The 25,139-nt window shown below is 27.6% G+C and overlaps 1 protein-coding gene across 2 annotated transcripts in view; it reads right to left on the minus strand.

Annotated features, from left to right (window-relative positions):
• Nucleotides 1-16,482, minus strand: part of LOC107457159 (cramped chromatin regulator) — a gene marked incomplete in the record, with an annotated part of 49,387 nt that extends 32,905 nt beyond the window's left edge. Inside the window, 5 exon segments of one of the 2 annotated variants that reach the window (XM_016075242.4) lie at nt 1,566-1,719; nt 4,335-4,438; nt 7,776-8,002; nt 9,121-9,233; nt 15,922-16,482. In XM_016075242.4, coding sequence (XP_015930728.2) covers nt 1,566-1,719; nt 4,335-4,438; nt 7,776-8,001 — 484 coding nt within the window. 2 annotated transcript variants of the gene reach the window in all.
• Nucleotides 16,483-25,139: the final 8,657 nt, after the last annotated feature.

Genomic DNA, 25,139 nt, shown 5'->3' on the forward strand with positions numbered 1-25,139 from the left:
CTTATAAATTAAATGGATTAAATGCAATAAATATAAAAATAAATTAATCAAAGATAATAAAATAAAAACTTAAATAATCTAATTGAAAGTTAACATTTTGAAGCAAAATATTAACATAATAATTTAGTTTGCCATCTACTCAGAAAAAAAAGTCATACAAAGTAGTATAAGCTTAGAAAGCACTAAAACTAATTTTCTGTGTAGTCAATGACAACACTCACTACTTCCAAAGGGTAACTTAAAATGGGTGATGAAGGTCCAATCAGGTAACAAGTTATATTCACTCCTCTGAATGAACCAATGGAAGTTGACAGAAAAACTCCCCCAAAAAGAGGAGGAGACAAAATTAGTTAGGACAATTCCTGTTACTTCCATAGAAGAAAATAAAACTGGTGAATAGAAAAAAAACTGACCTTGAGGTGTCTTCATCTTTGAATAGAATGAGTGACCCATGGATATTGAGGAGAGATACAGCAGATAAGGAAAGAAAGAGTTTGACAGACAACTGCAATTTCCACAAAACCCCCCTCTGACTTTTTTAGTGATATTGATAAATAATACTCTATGATACATTCCATTCATGCTACTACTGGTTCTCTGTTATTTCACCCTTTATTGACAAAAGGGGTGTTGTTCCACAAATCTACCCAGGCCCTAACAATAGGAGTCCACACACTAACTTAGTCATTGTACCTTGAAACTTTTGTTAAACAACTACAAGAGATAGGGAAGGGGGGAGAACACTATTTATGTGTTCACTTACCCATTGTCATTAAGCAGTATTGAGGACAAGTGAATTTCAAAATGATCATGACTATCTGAGGAAAGAAAAATCTAGAAAATTGTCTTCTATAGTAAAAAAAAAATATTAGAGGGAAAAAAATATAGGCCAATTTTGAAAAATATAGGAAATAAAGGAAAAATAGGAGGCTTTCTTAGCTTTTTATAAAAATATAGGAAAAATAGGAAATATAGGAGGACTTCTACCCCTGAATACATAAATGCACAAAGGACAAATGAAACATAGTTTAATCTATGATTTAAACTACGATTAAATCAAATAATTTTAAAAAAATTATTTTGTGAGTTGATAATTTTTAATTACAATTTTTAAGAATTTTTTTTACTTAAGTGAATATTTTTTTGTTCTCTAATTTACATATCGACATTTCAGTGTAATTAAGCTTTATATTGATAACATGATTTTTCTGCAGACACAAATTGTGGCAGAAAATTCAGAAATAATTTAGTTTATTCACTATAAATTATTCACTATAATGTTTCTTAAGAAAATAAAGCACAGGTTTCTAAATTTTCTGGTTCAAACATATTTATGTTTGTTAAAATTTCATTAATCGATAGACAATTTGATTTAATATCGGTAATTATAGCAAAACAAAGCACTAATAAATTTAACAAATCACTGGTAATATTTTTTGGTTTGCAATAAAGGAATAATAACAATAATAAATAATTGAAAAATATCTGGCTATTTGTTAGAGTGAAATTGATAACAAATTTCAGCAATTTTTCAGAAAATGTTAGAAGACATCTAAAATACTTACTTTCATTTATTTGTAAAAATTTTGATATCTTGTGCCATGTCCTATAATAAAAGTGTCTGACTTGGTCCTTATTTTTAATCATATTTGATGCAAAACCTTTCTTCTTGCCTTTCTGTGCAATATAACTTTGTATATTTTCAAAGTCTTTTCCAAACTATAAATCATAATAAAGAATCAAAATAAATCAGGGGTAAAATATTTGAATGTAAAAATAAATTCATCACTTAAAGACAACTTATTAAAAAAAAAGTTTCATTCTTATGCATAATTTAAAAAATTACATGTTCCAAAATAAAAGATATAGTTCTTTCAGCAACCGGGGAAAAAGTTTTAGAATAAGTCATAAATAGCTTCCGCTTTGAGAGAATGTTAAACAAAATGTAACAGAGCAAGTAAATAAAGTGGAATAAATAAAATTATTTATATCTTTAAATTTGAGGATATTTCCCGCCAAAAAAGTAATAAATAAATAATATTAGTCATTATTATTATTATAGATTAATATAATAAAATGCAAATTTAATAGGGTGACAAGAAAAAATGCAAACAAATTTTATTCTTTTGAAGTTAGAAATCAATGACTTTTGTAACATGGCATACAATTTAGCAGGGATATTAATTCAATTTTATGAATCAAACTTGTTTTAGAACAGCAATTTTGATTAAAGAGACAATTGGCTTTAAAGTAAATTACGTCACCTTTCTTATAAATAAATTGTAAAACCAAAAAAATAATTAAATGATTTTTTTTTTAAACAAAAAAATATTTAGCTTGTTTTTAAATAAACAACCTTTTTAAAAATATATTTTTTTTTAAAAACTAACATTGTTTTCTTAAATTTTAATAAAAATAAAACATGCTTTGAGCTTATTTAGTCTGTCTGTAGAGTTCGGTCTGATTAATTAAAGAAAGTTATAGCATGGAAAGTTACATATAACTCAATCTAACATATAATAAATTACAGCTGACAGATCTTAAGACTATTGTGTGTATATATATATATACATATATATATATAAGTACAAATATATATAATATATATAAAAAGAACAATTGTAGTTAAAGCCCTCCAGTGCTTATATTTTATTCTTTTCTTGTTTTATATTTTTTTGTCTAGGTTATCAATAGATGGAAAAGTTATGACTGCACATAATAATTGATTGTACATAATAATAGAAGTAAAAGAATTTACCCGCCGCTCATTAGTGTATAACTTCTTTTCATTTTTTTTTTCATTTCGGAGATCAATTCTTTCTCTTCTTCTCTATGTTTTAATTTTTAAAACATCGTTTAAAGAGCAATTTAATTTTATTTAAGGCACAAATTCGTATTCTGAAAATTTAGAAAGTCATAATTTTTTAATCAACACCTTCAATTTAATTTTGTAAATAATATTTGTTTTTTGTTAATAAATTATGCTGACTTAAGAAATTATGCTGATTATAAGTCACTAAAGGCTATTTTCTAATGAAATAAATATAAAATAAAGTTAGTAAAAAGACTCCACTTAGAATATGACAGATGAAAAAGGTGCTATCATCAAGATTATAAATTTCATTACAAAATCCATTACAATCTACGAGTAGTATTTTTCATAAGAAATAAATCATAACTAAAACTTTAATTGCGTAAAAGTTTTCATATTTTAGTGATTTGTGCATGTTAGCGATTAATTAAATTTTCATTATTCTTCTGTATTTCTTTGCGGAATACAATTGTTGCATAATATTAGCTGTTTATAGAAAATTATTCTAAAGCTGCCAAATGTTTTTAGCTCTCTTTTGAACTGTTTTACAGGCAAGTAACATACAAACATATTATTCAGTTTTCAGTGATAATCATCTCATTCTTCTTTTTAACAAAGTGTTATTTTAAATGATTAAATCAGCCTTCTATGTGTGCGCAGAAAGAGAATTGCATCGCTTATTAACTTTGAAAAAGATTCCCTTATTTTGAAGTTTCAAAGACAACTGATAAGGAAATTAAGGGTTTAATCATTTAGAATTACTATTAAATCAATTGATGATTGCGCTGTGATAATTTTAAATTAGGATCCGCTTTAGATTTTAAAAAAATTAATTAAAAAAGAAAGACGCAGAAATTTAGAAGTCTAGAGTCCCAAAGTCAAGTGGAATTGATGTATACATAAATACTCAGTTTGTTTGAATAATTTCAATCTTGTTATTCGTAGCAAAAATAATACAAGTTTGCTGTTTATAGCAACAACAACAAAAAAAAAAAACAGTATAATTTTGTTAAATATTTGGGCAAAAGAAAATTTGAAACATAAAGTACCTACCTATTATAAACTTTTTCTCGATAAATGCTCAATTTCTTTTAATGTTTTCTGGCTATGGGTTTAGAGTTTATTTAAGATTTCCTATCTGTTTATAACTATTTCAAAACAAAACATTTGATTTTTAAAAAGAATTTTTATACAGTCTTTTCAGCTTTAAAGTACAACTTTAACTTTGTCACTTCAAATAACATTAAAATAATCAGTTATACAATATATGCTATTCTAATTTTAGAGTTAATCTAGAAAGAAAGTAAAATAATTATTCAAAAACCCTTAGCTGAAATAAAAAGAAAATATCACAGTTGTAACTAAATCTTTAACTGTCAAGCTGTAAGGAACAATTTTCTATTTAGCTAAGTTTATCGAATAAGACGATAACGATAATTCAGCTAAGTTATCGTTATTTGAAGAAAAAAAGATACAAGAAAACTGGTTGCTTGTTTCAACTTAAATAAAATAATTTGTTTACCTCACAAAGAGCTTCAAAAAATGAATTTTTGTCTTCGACACTCCACAATTCCCATGGTCTTCGAGTTTTAGACACAGGAGCAGGTGTTGTTTGCTTCGGATTGACTAAAAAATAGTTATATTTAAAAATAAGCTGACAAAACTAATATGAAATATTTGTTTGTTTGCAAAGGTATAACAGGATAACATTAACATCTAAAAATAGTAAAAAAGAAGGGACCAAAGATGCAAAGTTCATTACATATACCATAAAGTTTCCTTTGCTTTGAAATTTATAATTCTGATCTATTTTATTTCTTCTTTTTTAATGTAAATAAATAAATAAAATTTAATGTTTTTAAGCTATGTTCCACATTCTCTCACAAGATCCAATACCAGTCTTTGTTTCACATCTTGACAGTGTTTATGCAAGTTTAAAAATTTATTTCATAACTATGTATATTTACGAAGTATTAAGATATTGGAATTAAGAAAGTAGCTGAGACTGAATAGAGAACTTTTTATTATTCCTATAAAAACTTGGTTAATTTTGCATATTTCCAAAGAAATTGGACTAGTATTAAAATAAAATTAAAATTGTGGAGAATTTTTTATGTACCTTTCCTTGTACAGAAATTTTCAATTTTTTAAAAATATAAATCACATTTTCTTTTGTTTTTATGTTAACTTTAAAAGAACACTCTTTCAGCAACATAGTTGAATAAAGGAGTTGAATTTATAAAGTAAAATACTTCGTTGAGTACATTCAGATACATGCTACAAAGACAGGGGCAATACCTACTTTTAAGGCATCTGCCCTCTTTGAACTCTTGAAAATAGGAATTACTTGCAATGCAAAAGAATAATATAATTAAGAACTAACAATAATGCAAGATATGTTGGACTTGCAATTTTCATTTATCTCTATCTATTCATCTCTATCTATCATATTTTCATTTATCTCCAATTATTTATTCGTAAAATACACACACAGGAACAATTCGTTTTTAAAAGCGTCAAAAAATTTAATAAAACAGTCAATAGGATCAAAAGACATTTCTTAGATGCAAATTTTTGTCTGTGTCTAATTAATGTTTTGGCCACGGATATAGAAAACTGCCTGCAGTCTAAAATGTCTGAACTGAAGGAATATCCATACTATAAATATTATCTGCTAAAATTATTAAGTTTAAGTCAAGTCTACATCTTCTCTCCTATTCTTTTGTTTGCTGATAAGCAACATAATTTTCATGCTTAAATTGATTGATCACAAGATCTTTAAATGGAGGAGTTAACAATGTATGAAAATAATAAAACAAAGTACAGTAAATGCTTGAGTATCCAGAATGCACAGAAATCGTTGTATCACAGATATACAAATATTACGGATAGTTGAGCACTGAAAATCTTAGTTTTTAATAATATCTAATATTTTTAATAAAAACAAAAAACTATTGCAATTAACGCTTATAAAAAATTAAATTTCTTTGTGTTAAAAGCAGAAAGATTCTAGCTGCTTCGTGTAACAGTATAGACTGGAAAAAAGCTGAGAATAAAAATGCGAACAAGTAATAAAAAGTTTATTCAAAAATATACTGATAAAACACCCCAACTGGATAAATCGCTCCTTTATAGCTTCATACAGATTAGCAATCAATATCAAAAAAAAGCGTTCTCCCCCCTACCACACAATTTATAAATACTTTTTTTGGCAATTTCCTTAAAGATTTTTTTCTTAAAAATAATTACCGCGTTAGACTAATGTTATATAGTAAAGGAGCAATGTGTGGGTGAAAAAATTAGAGGATCAATCAATCACAGAAACTGATTTGAAGATTGCTAACAAATGAGTAGGTGTCTGTAAAGTCCATGTGAGAAGAGAGAGGAATGCAAACCTCTGCACGTATGGTCAATGGCATTTCCTCCCAGCTGCAAGTAGGTCAAGGTTGCATTGAATGGTACTTATGCTCACCAGTGAGTAAAAAGAAAATTTTAAGGTGGGGTGGGAGAATTAAATAGGAAAGGTTGAGTAAAACGGAGAGGATGTCATTCTTAGGTGAATAGAAAGGGGGTAGAATTGAATGGAAGAGATATAAAGTAAAAGAAAGTGATTGTTTCATAGAATTGTTCTAAAGGAGAAAGAGAAAACTGAATAGTAAGGGTGGAGGCTAAACATTTCAAATGTTTACGATTAGAATCAGTCGTTATTGGATTATTGGTCGACAATTAGAATCAGTATTATACAGTGAACTTCAAAGGCATTTGAGCATTGACAGAAAGACAAAAGTAGAGGAAATTGAATTGAGTGCACTAGCAAAAAACCTCTATTTGAGGAGTTAGATGATACCATCTTCGAATCTTTAGTAAAAGAAAGGAAAAATAGCTTTGCCATATCAAACAGACTGCTTGAATAAGCTTTGAAAATAACAGCAATTCTTAGATTTTCAGATTTCAAGGTATTGTCTATGTATTTAAAATGATGGGGGGAAAAAGTACAGTATTTAAATCCGAAGAAGAACCAATGAAAGCCATCTGTTCTTTGAGGACAAAATATTATTATACATCATATAATATGAGTAACTAAACTTTCTGAAACTAAAAAATCTGGACACAGATTTCATTTTAATTCGGCACGGTGCCCAAGCCTTCTGCAAAGAACAGATGTTGGGAGGATGACAAGTGTATTAAGAAGAGAATGGGGACTCTTTAAATGGAAAAAAAAAACTCTTGCCGGGTATAAACTTTCCCAAAATACACTACTGATATTTCGTTCAAGATTAAAGAATTGCCCAGATGTTTTTCCTCAATCTATCTACACGGCCTAGATAAATTAAGAATGCTCAAATAAATTTTGAATCAATGCATACTTTTAGTACACCTAGTGTGATACTATAATTTTGTATCTGGTGGGAGAATGTCAGTTTTAAGGCATTTCGTTTGAAATTGAGTCCAAGAAGTTAATAATAATAGTTTTTAGTAAAAAATAATTTAATAATAATTGCTTTATTTTTTACGAAATTTGCAGTAGACTGGTAACAAAACTGGTGCTTGGAGGATAACATTTGATTAAGATCAGCCAATTTTTTAAGAAATGCATGCAGTAATACAAGTGAACTTTAAATAAGGTTGCAATATTTGATTCCGTTTTCTTCATGTGAAGCCAATGATATGCGCCAAAAGTGACAGGCAAGAAAAAATGGTTAAATATCAGATGCAGAACAAATAAGTTGCATTTTTTATTTTTTAATTTCTGAAAATTTAGGTTACTTGCACTTTCTGGATAGGTGAGCTTTTACTGTATACTATTTTGAACAGCTATTTCAAGCAAACTCACAGAATTTTATGAAGAATGCTAATATAAATAATTTGTGTAGATCATTGGTCCCTTGAATACAGAATCTTAAAAAATACATAAAAGTATTATATTCTAATAAATATGCTAGTTTTTTTTAATGATAATCACCTGTTTTCTTCACAACAGAATCTATTGGACTTGTGTCTCTTTTTGCACGTTTTGTAATTCTATAGCTGCTTCTTTGATTAAGAGGCTTTTCAGCATTTATAACTGTTTCCTGTTCTGTAGGTTCTGATGGATCTTTACTCGTTCGAGGCAGAAGAGGTCTTCGTCTTGTGTGCTGAACATCCGATTCAATATCATTTTCAACAACATCCTCTCCTTCACCAGACATCCTAAATATGAATTACAAACTTCAAATACAAAGTGCTGATTTAATAAATAAAAACCCATACATTAATATGAAAATATATTATCGAACATACAAAGTAACATAATTTTTAGAGATGAAAACATGATTTGTGTCATAAAATAGTTGAATATCTGTAAATTAATACAAACAGAATGATAGTGATATTTATAGCTTCAAATATTTATTAAACATGTTTCAATATTATGGTTTTAATTAACAAATAAAATAAAATCAGAATACGAAATGAAAAAAAATTAAATGATTGAGTTCATTACAAAATACTTGTTACATCTTTGAAAACATCAAATCTATAATGCTTATCTTGTGGCCCTGAGTGAAAAAGGCCCCTTAGAAGGTTGAAGAGTGGCATGCAAGACAACTATTAAATTATTTACTAGACGTCTATTGCTGAATATTAATTAGTGGCTACAGTACAATTTTCACCGCACTGGGACATTTCAAAATTCCAATCAATCATTTTAAAAGTGACAATGTTGTGACACATGACACACCTGAAAAAAGTAATCTAACACAGAGCTAGATCATAATTTAAAGACATATGGATGAAATTCCCCCAAGCAACCAAAACAGTGGAGCAGTTAAAATTGTAATCTGAGACAGAATATAAATGCATAATGGAAGAAAAAAAAGAGCAATTGAAAATAATCATGTTTGCCCGGTCACTGGGAGAAGTTTTAATGGTCTCTCCTAAAGGTTTTCTTCGACACAAAGTTTATAGAAAGAATTCTGTGTCCGCCAATATTGGTCTCTACATAGAGGTGGTCTTTCCTGGAGATTTTACTGTTCCATACAGATTTCACAGTAAATTGTCTACATACATNTATATATATATAAACTATAATAATCTAGTTGAGTGAGCTTCAATCATGAACTAGACATCTTAATTATTGGAAACTAACTTGCAAAATGTTATTCCAGCACATAAGTCTAATCGATTACATGAAAGCCGATATTATTGCACAATCTTTTAAATGGATGAAAATAATAATCAAGTGTTAGGTGCACTAAACTTGCTACAGCTACTGAGAAAAATGAATATTAAAATTAATGATTTATTTATTATAAAAAGCAGCAAATTACCTTTTTACACATTAAAATCTTTCTTTTTTTTCTGCTACATAGCACTAAAATTCTTGTTCAGCAATGCAACCTCTTTCAAATCACTTAACAAGTTTTAAGAGAAAAAAATAAACCTAGAAATAAGAGAAACTAGCATTTGAAAATAAAATAAACTTTTTCAACTTACATAATTAAAAACTTACATTTTAAAACATTATAAAATAAAGCAAACGAAATTGTTAAAAAATACTTTTTTCTTCACAGAGTTTTATATTTCAAAAAGACAATATAATTGAGAATTGATTATGAAGTACTTGGTAATTACTAAAAGTTAGAGCAGTATTTGAATGGAAAATCAACTTTTGCATAAAAAATAATTGATTCCTTAATAATGCATTTTTCACGAATTTTTATAACTATTTATAACATCTACAAATTTTTTAATGCTTTCTTTCGATATGAATTTAAAATCAAATCAAAAATAGAATTTAATCAGAAGATATGTTTGAAAAAATGTAGTGATAGAAGAAATATAAGGTTGTTGAATAACTATAAGCTTGCAATTTTAACTTAATAATCTTAGTAGAAAAGGCATGATGAAAGAATGAAAAATTCCTCTCGCACAATTAGCTCCTCAGGATACCAAATTCCTATTTCAGAAATATATAAATTAATGTAATTAAAAAATTAATTACAACTATTCATAACATATACATATTTTCGAAGATTAATTATAATAGACAACTGATTATATGACATTTGTATGATTAATAGGTAATTAATTAAGAAATATTATGAGATAAATGAGCTCTTAAAACGTATAGGTTCAGACCTGCAAACTTCAACTTAAAAATCACTTAAGATAGATAGCTATTACCAAATGTAAATCAGTACAGTTAACATATGATCATAATTTAGGTGTAACAATAAAAGGTAGTTTTGGATAATTTAAAATAAGAAATGCAAAATTGCTTATATATATTTGCTTATGCAATGCTACAAATATCATGAAGAGGATTCTTATTAATTTTTCATAAAACATTTGTTTTAGAACACTACGCATTGCTATTCATGTAATCATATTTCATATTATCAGTAAAAATTTATGCAATAAAATATCAAATGTAAAAAAATAAAACACAAAGCTCCATAAATATATCTCAAAATTCTTGAAAATATATTCTAACAGGGTTTGCTAATGTGGATTTAATTGCAAAAAACCCAGTTTTTTCAAAATTTGCTGCACTAGAGCAATAGATTTTACTGAAAATATAATTGCAAATTATAGTTATTTAAACAAAAACATCCGAACAATTGAAGAAAACTTAACTTGATAATTTAGCTCTAATTATTATATAATTTAGCTAATTAACTTGATATATAAATTGAAATGCATTCACCTTGTTTTGAATGCGCTTTGATTAGAATGGAAAAGTAAAGTATCCGTTCTCATGAAAAATACCTTGCTGATTGGGGTTTATAAAAACTTATGAATATTTTCTTATTTATAAGAAGTTATTATGTTTTTGATAATCAAAATTTCATTTTAATTTCTTAACTTTTGAAATGATATAAATTTTGCAGTATATGAATATCAATACAGTTTGTAGAGATTTAAACTATGATTATTATCAATTTACTTCATTTACGAAAAACTGGCAGTTTTTATTTACGTAGCTTGATAAAGTTATTGGATTTTCTTAAGCTAACTGTAAGATAAATTAAGTTCATACATTATAATATAACATGAAAGCTTCTAAGTATTTTAATCATGTCTATGAAACTATATATATATTTAATTTATGATTATTTTTTAATGAATCATATCTATGCATTAATTTTTTTTATTGCAATAAAATTGAACTACGTTTTAGAAATTTATTCTACATTGTAGGAGCTAAAAGCAGAAACTGAGATTCAAATTTTTTTTTTTCACATTAAAAAAAGTATGTAGAAGTTTGAGGGGAAAAAACAATGAAAATCTTTTTCGAGCTATTAAACTATTTATTTATTCACTTTTCAAAGGTATTTACTTGTAATAGTTATTTTTCATCCTTTATATTATTATTTACCAAACATAACTTGATATTAAAGGCTTAAAACCAGGGTTGGGTTTTTGACGTCAAAAAGTGGTTTTTGACATGACAAGGGTATAATACTGGTTTAAACCGTCAAAAACCCGTCAAAAATGTCAAAAACTGAAGTTTGCCAAGAAAATATATAAACTTCAAAACTACCAACAGTTGCCATGCATTATATTGAAATTTAATTATACTATAGGTAATCAGCAGGTTTTAAAATATTTTTTAATTAAAATTAAGGTAAAATAACAGATTTAAAATCTCAGAAATTTATATTCAAATGCATGTGCAGAAAAATTTTGCACAAAAATTGTTTAAATATTTATATTTAAAAAAAAAATTTTTTTTTTGATACTTAAGAAAATTAAAAGTTTATTACTATGCATTTTTGACATATAAGGAACATATAACTAATATTTATAAGGAACTTACAAGTTATGTTGTATAAATACAAACTTGATACAAGTGTATGAAAAAAAATTTTAATGTTATACCGAATATCTTTATTATCCAGTATGTTAATTTGAATTTAAAAGTAGTTATATTTATGAATAATGATAAATATAATTCATATTGTTTATTATATTTATTTATAATTATTACACTTATCATTTTAAAACAATTTTTATCTCTTAATTTTTTTTTCTCCACTTGTATTAAGAATACAAATAATGCATATCTTGAAAGCAAGAAGTAATTATTCAACAGCTGAATATTTAGATATTCAACAAAACTATATAGTATTCAGCAAAATGAAATTCACAAGTATTTGGATAAACTAAATTTTCAGCATAGTAAATGAATAGGCTGAATATACTGTAAATCGACACTAACTACTCTGTGTATTTAACAGAAAGCACTTAAATTTGTATTGTCTTATGTTAAAAAGATTATTAAGAAGATTTAAAAGAATATTAAAAAGATTTTTCTTTAAAAGAAGATGTCTAATGTACAAAACTGCTAATGTTTATCTTTAAAAATGTCTAATTTTTAGTATAATCTATACTATACACTAAATTTGGTTATAAATAAATTTCTTAATAATATCACTGCAGATTTTCAATAACACATGAAAATGAATACATAATATTACAAAAGATGTGAGTTTTCAAAAGTACAAGATTTTGGTTACTATTCAAAATATAAGTGTTTCTTCAAAATTTTAAATTTATTTTTTCTAGAACATATTTAGAAACACTATCCTTTATAAAAAATATATAAATTTTATGTATTAATTAAATTTCACATATGAATATAGGTTTTTGACATTTTCGACATTTTTGACAGTGAGGTTTTTGACGTGACGGTTTAAACCATGGTTTAAACTGTCAAAAACTGTCACATGTCAAAAACCTGCCAACCCTGCTTAAAACTAAAAGTGAATTCTTTTATTACATAAAGTAATCAAGTAATATTAAATAACTACATAACATTTTATAAAAAAACACATTGAAACGGTATGTAACTTAATCATTTTGCAATTATTAAACAGTAAATAAGCAAACATAAAAACAGAGTTTCAAAAAAAGACGAAAAAATTTTGAACTAAAAAATTTATGATTTTTATGTTATACACCCCTTTGAGAATCAATGATACAGGAAACTAAAATTGATTCATTATGAAATTTTAACTGCATTAAAAAAAATTTATAATTTTTTTTAATTTATGAAATTTTACTTAAACATATTGGTAATATTTAGTAATGAGAAAAGTTAGTTTTGATTAATTTTCTGATAAATTCTACATTTTACCAATTTATTTTATGGCAATATCGTTTTTGGCAATTGTTGTTACCATTTCTAAGCAGCTTTTAAAATCTTGATAATTAAAGACTTTAACACAAATTTTGAAAAACTTATTTATGTAATTACTTTTTTTTTCTACCTATTCGATTAACAAAGATTCCACCATAAATCCAGCTAGCATGTTAATTGTTATTTTAAGAGCTATTGTTATAGATTTCAGCGTGATCTTTAACATCTTGATATTTTAATATGTTATTACAGCATACAGAGGATTGGGATTCATGCATTTTAGTAAGTAATTTTCGACCCACTGGAATATACAATGGAATTGGGGATGAGTTTCTTAACTGTTTCGTCTTGAATATTTCTTTGCATCATAAATTAGGTGATATCAGAAACAAGGAAAGAGGTTCAACTGGATCTATTACATACTTTGCTTTGCGTCTTTATGATGAAGGTAAAACCTCCTCATAGGCTTCAGAACAAGTTTTTATTTAAATAAATAACAATTGCAAAGTTAAGTAAATAAATAAATAATATTTAAATAAATAACAATTTTACAAGTAAAAGAAGTCTTTTATAAGGAAAATATTTGCGTTTTTGTTTTAAGCCTAGTTAACAATTAACTTCGCTATGCTTCAAAATGAAAATTTGACTAGTTTTCCCTTAGCAACGATCTCACAGTAAATTCATGTAGCTTTCTCTATTGTGTTTTGGCCAGTAATTAAAATAGACTTTCAAAAAGTTCTTAAAATCTCAGTGATTTAATACAATTTTAATTTGTTCAATGAACTTTGAATCGCACTATTAAAAAAAATCACATCTTTATGCTCTCGATTATGGATGATTTCCTTGTTAATTCACGCAGATTAACAATTGCATTTTTCTTTCAATTATTGCAATGGATTTACATGGTTTTAAAACTACATCTTTTTTGAATGATACGTTTTCTACATCATCAAAATGAGGATAGTTTCAAATCATGCACTTGAAGAAACACTTTCTAACAGAATGGATTATTGACAGTTCAAATTTAAACCAACGTAATTAATTCTTATTTTATTTTAAATATTAAAATTTGTTAATAAGCTGCATATGATAGCATCAATAGAAAAGCCCTCATTACAGCTTTGAGCGAGTTTAAAGTGCTTAAAAAGTTATCTAGGCTGGTATGCCTGACACTAAATGAAACCAAAACTAGGGTCAAAATACAGAATAATCTGTCAACCCCAATGGCAATAAATAATGGTGCGAGACAAGGGGATGCATTGGCATGCCTTCTCTTCAAATTAGTATTAGAAAAAGTATTAGATTCCAACATTAACATCAGGGGAAATATTTCTAATAAATCTGTACAACTGTTGGCTTTTGCTGATGACATAGACATTATTGCTAGAACACCTATAGCACTAAGACAGGCTTTTATTTCTTTAGAAAAAGCGGCTCTCAAGATGGGCTTGAGAATAAGCGAAAGCAAAACTAAATATTTTCCCTGTACTAAAGCAAGCTTCAATAACACCCATTTAAAAATTGAAGAATAAACATTTGAGGTTGTTGACAATTCCGTTTACTTGGGTTCTATAATGAACAACAGGAACACTATTACAATGGAAATGCAAAGAATAATTACTATAGCCAATAAATGCTGTAACAGAACTCGACAATAAATAAAATCTAATGTAATTCTTAGAAAAATAAAAGTTTTATTATATAAATCTCTTTTAAGATCAATTATCAAAGTTGCGAAACTTTGATATCGCAATATTTTTCTCTTTAATAATATTACGGAAGGAATCTGATAAAAATTTAACAAAAAGTGGATATACGGTAAAAATCATAAGAAAGCTGAGGATTCTCCCCCCTGAATAAGTTATATTTACTTATAAAATAAACTTTATATAAAACAGTTTCCAGATAAAATTTACCATTAATATAACGAATACAAAACTGTTATTCAAAATTAACTTTGCACAATATTACTAACAATCTGTAACACGAAAAACTTTAACATAATCTTATAGTAACCAAAAGTTTATTGCAGATTTAGTTGAAATGGTAACCGAGCAAAAATGTAAATTTTATTCCATTAGAATCTGAAATTAAATCTGAGTTAAAGCAATAAAAAATTCTGCGATCTTTAAATTGAATAATTTTAAATTTTAAAGAAAATCTGTTTATTATGAAATAAGAAGCAATCTAAAACTTCTCTCAAAAAATGGTTAAATTACAAGAAAACAAGTGATAAATAGTACCAAACGTTGTACTATCATATTAGAAGCAAATCTTGAAATTTTATCAAGGACTCGAGAAAAAAATTTAAAAGATTTCTAAAATTAGGAGATATTTCTGTATCAAGATCTGTCATGCCTACTACAACCACTAAATGGATTTCAAACAATTTTATAAAAAAAAAACATGTAGGAAGTGGCTTTGAGTTATACATTTAATCCTTTCAGGGATTTTTTTTTAGTTCCTTACAGGCTGCGGCTTGGAAGTTGTGAAGACCAGGCGATTATTCTACTGCACATCACGATACAGAAATCGTTTCGGAAATTTTTTTTTGGTCTTCCATCAACTGAGTTTTTGATGAAAAACCTAGGTGGGCAGGCATTTTTTTTCTTTAAAAAAGGTTTTTTAAAATTTTGATATACATAATAACACTTCTTTTAATTTAAGAAATGAATAGTTTAACTTAGATTACTTTAAATTACAGAGAAAGAATTATTGCAAACATTAAAAACTCTGTTTATCATGAGAAACAGAAGCTCCTGACATAAATTTTCTAATGTGTCCACTCTACACATGGTGAAAAATGTTATATGTAAAAAAAACATCAGCACTAACAACACTGAAGATGAGTAAATGAAATTATATGTTTCTCAGAATAGCACCACATTTCGCTCAAATATTTCCGTTATATCATGGATTAAGTACATTTGTGATATAGGTACCATATATTTTTTTACATTAGAAAGAAAACTAATAGAAATTTCACCATATTGTTTCCACCAGCATTTAATCTTCCGATGCTTCAAAAGCTTTAACGTTTGAACATACACATAGTTTAATTCCGATACACGAAAATACACACAGACAACCAATTATTTTTCTGCGACAAAACTTGTATATCTGTCAGCAAATGGCCGCATCTTGCGGACTGCAAGCCACAGTTAAATAGTATTTTATTGCAGAAAACCAATCTAAATAAACAGCAGGAACTGAAATAGCATGAGCTTCAATAATACACCACATCTAAGGATAAAATCAAATAAATAATGAAACTAAAAGTTCTACATTTTCGAACACAGATGCACTGTTTACAATACTTGAGACAAATGCCCAGCTGATTTGGATGTCAAGTTCAGTATAGCTGAAATTCATTTCCACAATTCTACTCGTAAACGAAGACGAAAGCTGTCGTTATTAAAAATAATCGATAAAATTACCTGAGTTCATCATATGAAAATAATAAATACATAAATAACACATGCCAATTCACTATTCGCAATTTTCCAAATTTCCAAAACACAAATAGAAATAACAATCAGCGTTGCCAGCGTGAGAAAGCCAAATACTAGAGCGACTGTCAAATGAAAATCCGGATTGCCGTCTTGGTTGAACAAAAACTCGGTTTTTACTGAGCTTTTTTTTTTCACCTCCAAGTTTGAGTAAGCTGATCAACGTCCTCAAAAAACTAAAAGAACGGGTAGTTAAATTTCTGTTTTAAAAAACTCACTGCTTTATCTTTAAAATTTATTATTCTGAGAACAGAAATCCCACGCCGAGATCTTCTAACAGAAATAATATTATTTTGAAGGTTATAATGCTATTTTAAATTCTTTTTTCTTTCTTTTTTTTTTTTAGAAATTTTGTTACCAGATTTTTTAGTTTTTTGAGAAAACTGGTCACCTATAGTTTGGGAGAAAAAAAAATCTAAGTCAAAAGAATTTATCTTTAAACTTTTCGAAAGATTCTATTTTAAACAAAATATACTTTTAACATTTGATGCTCACCAAATTTGAACTGGGGTGTACGTAGAAATTTTTTCGTGTGGATGAGAGAATTAGAAACATTTATTGAAATATTGCAACTATCGGGAATTTTTTTTTTCTTTTATGTATATTTCTACGAGTACGCATCTAAACCTACAATTTTAGGCGTAAAATTTTCTTTTTTTAACAACATTTAAATTTTTAAGCATAAAAAATTCATAAAAACCCTGCGCAATAAAATACTTTAAATTAATTGTACTTTTAATTAATACTTTTAGTTAATTTCAGCATTAAATTTAAAAATTAATTTTTTGCGTTCAGTTTATAGAAAGAGTAGATTTAACGAGAATACTTTGTTACGATTAAACATAAAAAAATTTTAACATTTAATACCGAAATATGGTTTTTAATTGGATTTCCAAGAAGTGCAATTGCACCTTCTTGATTACTCTTGCGTGCGCAATAGAGGATCGCCATTGAAAGACAAGCGATTAGACGAAAAGAAATTTTTTTCCATCTAACACTATTTTCTAACACATAGCTTAAATATTACAACTTCCTAACTGAGATTTTAAAACTAATCCATTAATTTTATTTGTTGAAAAAATTCAGGTGTTTTACGTTTTAATTGATTTTATTTCTTATAATTTCCTAATCATAAGAATATGATTTTTTTCTTTTTTTTTCTTTTTTTTAAATTTTTTTTTTTTTGCAAATTAGGAAAAAAAGTAATTATAAAAGTTTTTGGAATAGAAGTGCAAAAAAAAAAGAAAAAAACGCATCATGATGAAAATAGGTATTTAATATACGTCTGTCCATTTTCTCATCCTATTCGTTTCCACACATTCACAATTACTAAAATGATATGAATGTGCGTATAATTAAGTTCTTTGAAACTTAGTAAAAATGTGTTCAATAAAATCGCTCATTTTCCTTAGGGTTCACAAATTATAATTTCAAGTGAGGCCGAAACGAAGCGCTACTAAAATTTGTCGAATTACATGTGAAGTAGGCGGGAGGAAGATTCGCAAAACCAGTTTGATTGCCTGATGAAACTCGGAGGTGTTTATACCAATTGCCCTTCAACTCATCTTTTTTTTATCCCATAATCAAGCACATTTCGATGTTTTTAGACCCGCTTTTCTCAGTAGTGATTCTTTAGTTTTTAGTTTTGTCTTCGATTTTTCCTTTTTCTCTTCTTTTTTTTTTTTTTTTTTTTTTTTTTTTTTTTTTTTTTTTTTGAATATAAATTTAAGATATGTGCATACTTTTTCAACTATTTCAGATCTTCTGACCAAATTATTGGGACCATAATTCCCAGATTGTGGCTACCCCGTTTGTTTCGGGAGTCAGAAATTCAAATCCGTTGGGGAAAAAAAGTGTGTTTATTTAGAGAAAATGTGTTTTTGTATCTGATTTTGTAACCTGAACTATCATCTGTTCTAATCAATCACCATATTTGAGGTCACCCCCTCAAACAATTAAACCATTAAGATTGAGCCCTAGAACGTGAAGATTCGATTATTAGATCAAAAGTTATTCAGGGTGGCCCATTTCTAATTTTGCGCACTGTACATGCGTTTTTAGAATCTTGGTTAAAGATGCATTTAATAAAAGCACACACTTTCCTTAGTGTTCATAAATTATAATTTCAAGAGTGAAACCGAAACTAAGCGCTTCTGAAATCTGTCAAATCACTTGTGAGGAAAGCGGGCAGAAGATTTGCAAAACCAGTTAAATTGTCTGATGAAGCTTGGAGGTTTGAGTATCGGAAAAATGAGGGTTGATAAACTCTCTTATTATAGTGCTATGGGATGAGCTCATCACTCCACTTCGGATCGATGAATTCTCGTCTATAGGATGAGCGCTACTCTCCACTTCCTTAGTATGGATGAGAGTTCAACTCCACTGCTAAGCTCTTAGTAGGGATGACGTAGCATGGCTCTTTCTTAGCATGGTTTAGACTAAGCAAACGCTTCTTAAAAATTTTGGGTATTTATTTATTCGCAGCTATGGGTATATTTGTGAAATTTCACTCTACCTTCGTAATCTGAAATAAGTTTCAAATGAATTCCTCATTGCTAATAATTATAAAAAAATCAACAACTGTCCTCCGCTATGTTAACCATATACATGCTCTTAACGTCGCATGGTTTAGAAACAAAAGCTTCTTAAAAATTTTTTAGTTTTTATTTCTTCACATTTATAGGCATTTTTGTAAAATTTGACGCTCACTCCGTAATTTGAAATTAACTTTAAATGAATTTCTCATTGGAAAAAGCTACTACAATTCGCTAATTGTCTTCCTTTATTTTTATATGTATGCTCTTAACGTAGCATTGCTTGGACTAAAAATTGCTTCCTAGAAATTTTGAGTTCCCACTTTCTGACAAATACGGGTGTTTTTGAAAGAATTGAAGCTCCTTTATCTTAAGCAAGTTTCAAATGAGTTCCTCATTATAAAAATTTATAAAAATTTCGCAAATTGTCCTCCTTTTCGTCAATAATGCATATGTTCTTAACACATCATTGTTTGGACTAAAAATTGCTTCCTAAAAAATTTGTGTTCCTATATTCTGACAAATATGGGTAAGTTTGGAAAAATTGACACTCACTTTGTGATCTGAAAAAAGTTTCAAATGATTTCCGCATTGCAAAAAATTATAAAAAATTTGCAATATATCCTTCATTATGTTAACTATATTAATGCTCTTAACGTAGCATGGTTTGGACTAAATATATGCTTTTTGAAAATTTTGTGTATTATTTTTCACATCTGTGGGTGTTTTTGAAAAATTTGATGCTTACTTTGTAATCTGAAACAAGTTTAAAATGAAATGCCCATTGTGAAAAATTAGAAAAATTCGCAAATTGCCACCTTTATTTTTTATATATTTTAACATGTATGTTCATAACGTAACATTGTTTGGATTAAAAACTGTTTATTAAATATTTTGAATACTTATTTTTTGACACATCTGGACATTTTTCAAAAAAATTGACTTTCACTTTATAACCTGAAATAAATTTAAAATTATTTCCTCACTGCAAAACATTTTTTAAAAAATTCGCAAATTGCCCTTTTCTGAGTTATTATATATATATATATATATATATATGCTCTTAACGTTAGTAAACAAATCTTTCTTAAAATTTTTAGTACATATTTCTTGAAATATATTGGGATTTTTGAAAAAAAAAATGACGCTCACTTTGCAATTTGAATTAAGTTTCAAAAGAATACCTCATTGCAAAAAATTTTTACAAATTTGCTCCTTACGCAGAATGGTTTAAACTAAACAAACGATTCTAAAAGCCTTTGAATTTTTATTTCTTCTAATTTATGTGGATTTTAGAAACAAAATGACACTTACTTCGCAATCTGAAACAATTATGTACGTAATTTGTAATCTGAAGCATTTATTTAGTCGAAACGTTAAGTGCATTAATATAGTTAGCATAATGAAGGATATATTGCCAATTTTTATAATTTTTTACAATGGGTAATTCATTTGTAGCTTTTTTCAAATTAAGAAGTGAACGTCAACTCTTTTAAAAATGCCCACATGTGTCAAGAAATAAGTAGTTGAAATTTTTAAGATGGATTAGAGGACACTTTGCGAATTTCTTATAATTTTTGGAAATGAGGAATTAATATAAAACTAGTTTCATACTTCAAAATAATCCTCAAATTTCTCAAAAATACACGCAAATGTGAAAAAATAAATGCCTAAAATTTTTAAGAAGCCATTGTTCAGTCGAAATCATGCTACGTTAAATGCATTAATATAGTTAGCATAATATGAGAAATTCGTTTGAAATCTGTTTCAGATTACAAAGCAAGCGTTAAGTTTTTCAAAAATACACATGGATTTGAATAAATAGGTACCGAAAAGTTTTAAGAAGAATTTTTTTAGTTCAAACCATGCTGCAATAAGAGCATTAATTTAGTTAACATAATAAAGGATAAATTGAGAATTTTAATATTTTTTTGCAATGAGGAATACACGTGAAACCTATTTCAGATTACAAAGTAAGCTTCAAATTTTTCCAAAATCCCCATAGATTAGAAGAGAGGGATAAGCATTTGTTTAGTCCAGACAATGCTAAGTAAAGAACATTAATATAGTTAACATAATGAAGGATATATTGCGATTTTTTTAAAAATTTTTTTGCATAAGGAATTCATTTGAAATTTATTTTATATTACAAAGTGAGAGTCATTTTTTTTCAAAAATACTAGTATATTTCAAGAAATAAGTACTCAAAACTTTGAAGAAGTATTTGTTTACTCACATTAAGAGCATATATGTATAATTAGAGCCGCGATGGTTCAGGGGCTAGAGCGTTCGCCTTCCAATGAGGTGAACTGGGTTCGAATCCCGGCAATGACTGGTCTGAAAGAATCTGAATCCGGCTTGCACCGACCATAGTGCTGACCTGAAATATCCTCAGTGGTAGATGGATCATGGGTTAAAGTCCCTTTGCCATCAGACTAACCGTGGGAGGTACTCGTGGTCTTCCTCTCCATGTAACGCAAATGCGGGTTAGTTCCATCAAAAAGTCCTCCACGAAGGCAAATTTCTCTCAATACTTGATCCTGGAATTCCCTTGCCTTCTGGATTTCGTTCAAAGTTACAAGGCTACGGACGGCTGTTCAACAATGGTTATAAAATAAGATATATGTATAATTAACGTAATGAAGGATAATTTGATTTTTTTGTAATTTTTTCGCAATGAGGAAATAATTTTAAACTTGTTTCAGATTATAAAGGGAGAGTCAATTTTTTTCTTCCAAAATGCCCATATGTGTCACGAAATAAGCAGTCAAAATTTTTAAGAAGCAATTTGTACTCCAAACAATGCTACGTTATGAGCATACGCGTAAAATTAAACGAGTACATTTTGCGAATTTTTTATAATTTTTTGCAATAAATATTTTATTTGAAACTTTCTTCAAATTACAAAGTATGCTTCAAATTTCTCAAAAATACCCATAGATGTGAAAAACTAAATACCGAAAATGTGTAAGAAGCATATGTTTAGTGCAAAATTGAAAATTGTAAGTCAGTATATTGGTAAGATATAATCCTTCAGGGATAAGCAGAAAAAAAAAGGTTTTTCATAAAATAGAATAATTCCGTATAAGAAGAAAGAACGATAATTTAAAACATTTTATAAAATAATCATACTGTAAAAAAAGAAAAAATGCTTTTAATAGAATAGAATAATAATTCTGAAATAAAAAGAATTAGCTAACAATAAACCTAATCATTCTCATGAGCTAGGAGAGTACCCTAGCCCGCGCTAGCGAGTCCGCGCCCTTGGGTGTTACTAAATTAATGCTTTATATTATACCACAGGACTATTGTCAACTGATTAACAGGAGGAATTCAAGCTTTCCAGTCATTTACGCATATTTGAATGTGACGCATAATTGGACCTAGTTAGGTCCTATTGTGGGGCCCTTTATCGGAGTATAATTTTTTGGCTTGCTGTGATGGTTATGTACAATGTAACAGCATATCTGACTAAGTTTCAAAATTAGAAGTTAATATCAAACGAAGATATAGACCATTATATATATTTAAAACATGTGCTTTTTTCTTCTGTTATAGAACGTATATTGATATATTGACGTAACAATCAGGCCTATTTTTGAATTCATCTACAACTTTGAGGCTTGACCTCATGTTTACGTATATTGAAATAATAAACTGGCCAAAGTTTGAAAATTATACGTTAAAAGCAAAATATAGGCATTTATGTATATACAAAGAACACATATAAAAAAAAAATTATATTTAAATAGGCTTTTGTTGTGCTCGAACTAATTCGTCCATAATTTTGCGGTTAGGCCTTGTGCTTGCTTATTCCAAACTAATAATAAATGGAGAAAAGTTTGAAAATTATATGTAATTATAAAAGTAAAATATAGGCTTTTGTGTATATGCAGAGAATACAAGAATTCTGCAGAAATTCTTAATAGGGTTTCGACGTTTCTTTATATAAATGAAAATAGGGAGCGATAATTCGAAACATTTTATTAAAATTATCGTCATGTAAAAGAAGTGAAAAAGAAAGATTTTTCATTCTGAAATAAAAAGAAAAAATTTGTTGCTAATAATTAGCCTCATTATTTTCATATGATACGACAGATCACTCACGCTCTTGGACTTAGCAGTTTGGTGCTTCATACCATTCTACGGTACCATAGTCATTTTGCTCCTTACCGGGAATTGCATTTTCGTGGTTTTGCATAGGACACACAATGGGACCATATTATGCCTCGTAGTGCGGCCTCTAGTTCGTCTATAATTTTTCGGATTGTTGTAATTGTGTACTGCGTTAGAAAAATATATCTGAACAAGTTACAAAGTTCTAGGTTAAAGAAACTGTAAGATCAAATATATATATATTTTTTTATTATTAAACGGCTTTGTAACTAGCAACAGCCGTCCTACAGAGAGACAAGATTCAGAAAAATAAGATAAAACTTGTTATGCACAAGTTAAATAGGAAGTGCGAATTTGATCGAAGTACTTTTGAACTTTCAGTCAAATTATGAAGTAATTTCCCAGAGGAAATGTTTTATTTAATATTTTTAATCTACTATAAGCAACAAAAAAAAATATTAAAAAAATCAATCAACCTGAATAATTTCTGATTTAATGATCGATCCTCACGAGCTAGCATAGCCGTAATCTGGGAAATATGTTCTTAATTGTTTGGTCAGGAGAGCTTTCCAAAGCTTTAACTTTTTTATGTTACTTTTTCTTTTTGCATTTTTCATGTTTTGTCATATCACGGAAATGTTTTAAGTGAATCAAAATTTCTTGCACTCAATTATAAAATTTGTTCATTCAGAGATAATTCCATGACAAAATGATTTTTATAATTTTTTATTATTATTTAATATTTTTTTTGTAAATAGTCTAAAATCTTTTCAATCGTTAGATATATAAATGTGTACATTATTTTAACAAACGTGATTTTATAAGACAAAATACAAACTTTGAACGAAATTGGTCGAATAGTTGTTTGGACATCTAGTTTTAAAAATACAATTTCCATAAAATTCGATTTCTCAGAACTATACGCCAAGTTTCATTCAAATTTCGTATTTTGCATTTTAAAATTACATTATTTAAAATGACGTAAAAATTTGTATACCTTACAATTCAAAATTTTTTGACTATTATTAAAAAAATAATGGAAAATATTAAACAATTATTAAAAAATACTTTTTGCATGGAATTATCAGTCGATAAAAGAAATTTATAATTGTGTGTAACAATGTCTTGATTCGCTGAAAATATTTTCGAGATATAAGTAACGTTAAGGGATCCGACTTTTGAACGGCTCTTCTGACCAAACTATTAAGAATATATTTTCCAAATTCCTTGGACCCGAATTATTTTGAGGGTCAGAAATCCAAATCCGTAGAAAGAAAAAGTCTGTCTATTCAGAGAAAGTACACTTTTGTCTTAATTTGTAAATTGAAATATCATCTGCACTAATTAATTAGCATATTTGAGGTCACCTCCTCGAACCATCAAGATTGAGACCTAGTACGTAAATAGTATCATTAGATCGGAAGTTATTCAGGGTCATTTTAAAATTATAACAGAAATGGCTTGTTCGAACTTCTGTAAAACAAGTATTAAGTATTTTCACTCCGAAAGATTTGTTAAGTTTGAAATGTTGGTCACAAGAACTTTAATTTTTAATGAGACTTTTATTTCATTATAAAAATATAAATTTAAAGAATGTCATTTTCAAAATTTTGAGAAACTATTCATTTTAATAGGCGATCTTATTTTATTATAATTATCGTTTTCTCCAGACTGAAGGATTCGAATCCATCGACATCATGCATTGGCTTTGGCTCTGGGTATGAGGACGTATCTGGGATAGGACGTAAAATAAACAAGAGGACTGTTGAGGGCTGTTTAAATATATCTTTATAATTTTAAGTGGGTATACTATATCGTACATGTTATTAATAGAAATAAAGAATACCGGGACTTGATTATTTTTTTCTGTGAGGGAAATAATAATAATTTTTTTTAATGAAAATTTAAGGCACAAGATAATTTTTAATAGGAATACCTAAACAATTTTCAGCAGTCAAAAAGAATATTAAATTATTGGATATACTTGAGACAGTTGAAAGTTATTTGTACTTAACATCATTCAACTCATAAAAATTGAAATCACT

Source organism: Parasteatoda tepidariorum, chromosome X1, assembly GCF_043381705.1.
Source record: "Parasteatoda tepidariorum isolate YZ-2023 chromosome X1, CAS_Ptep_4.0, whole genome shotgun sequence".
NCBI classification, from domain to species: Eukaryota; Metazoa; Arthropoda; class Arachnida; order Araneae; family Theridiidae; genus Parasteatoda; species Parasteatoda tepidariorum.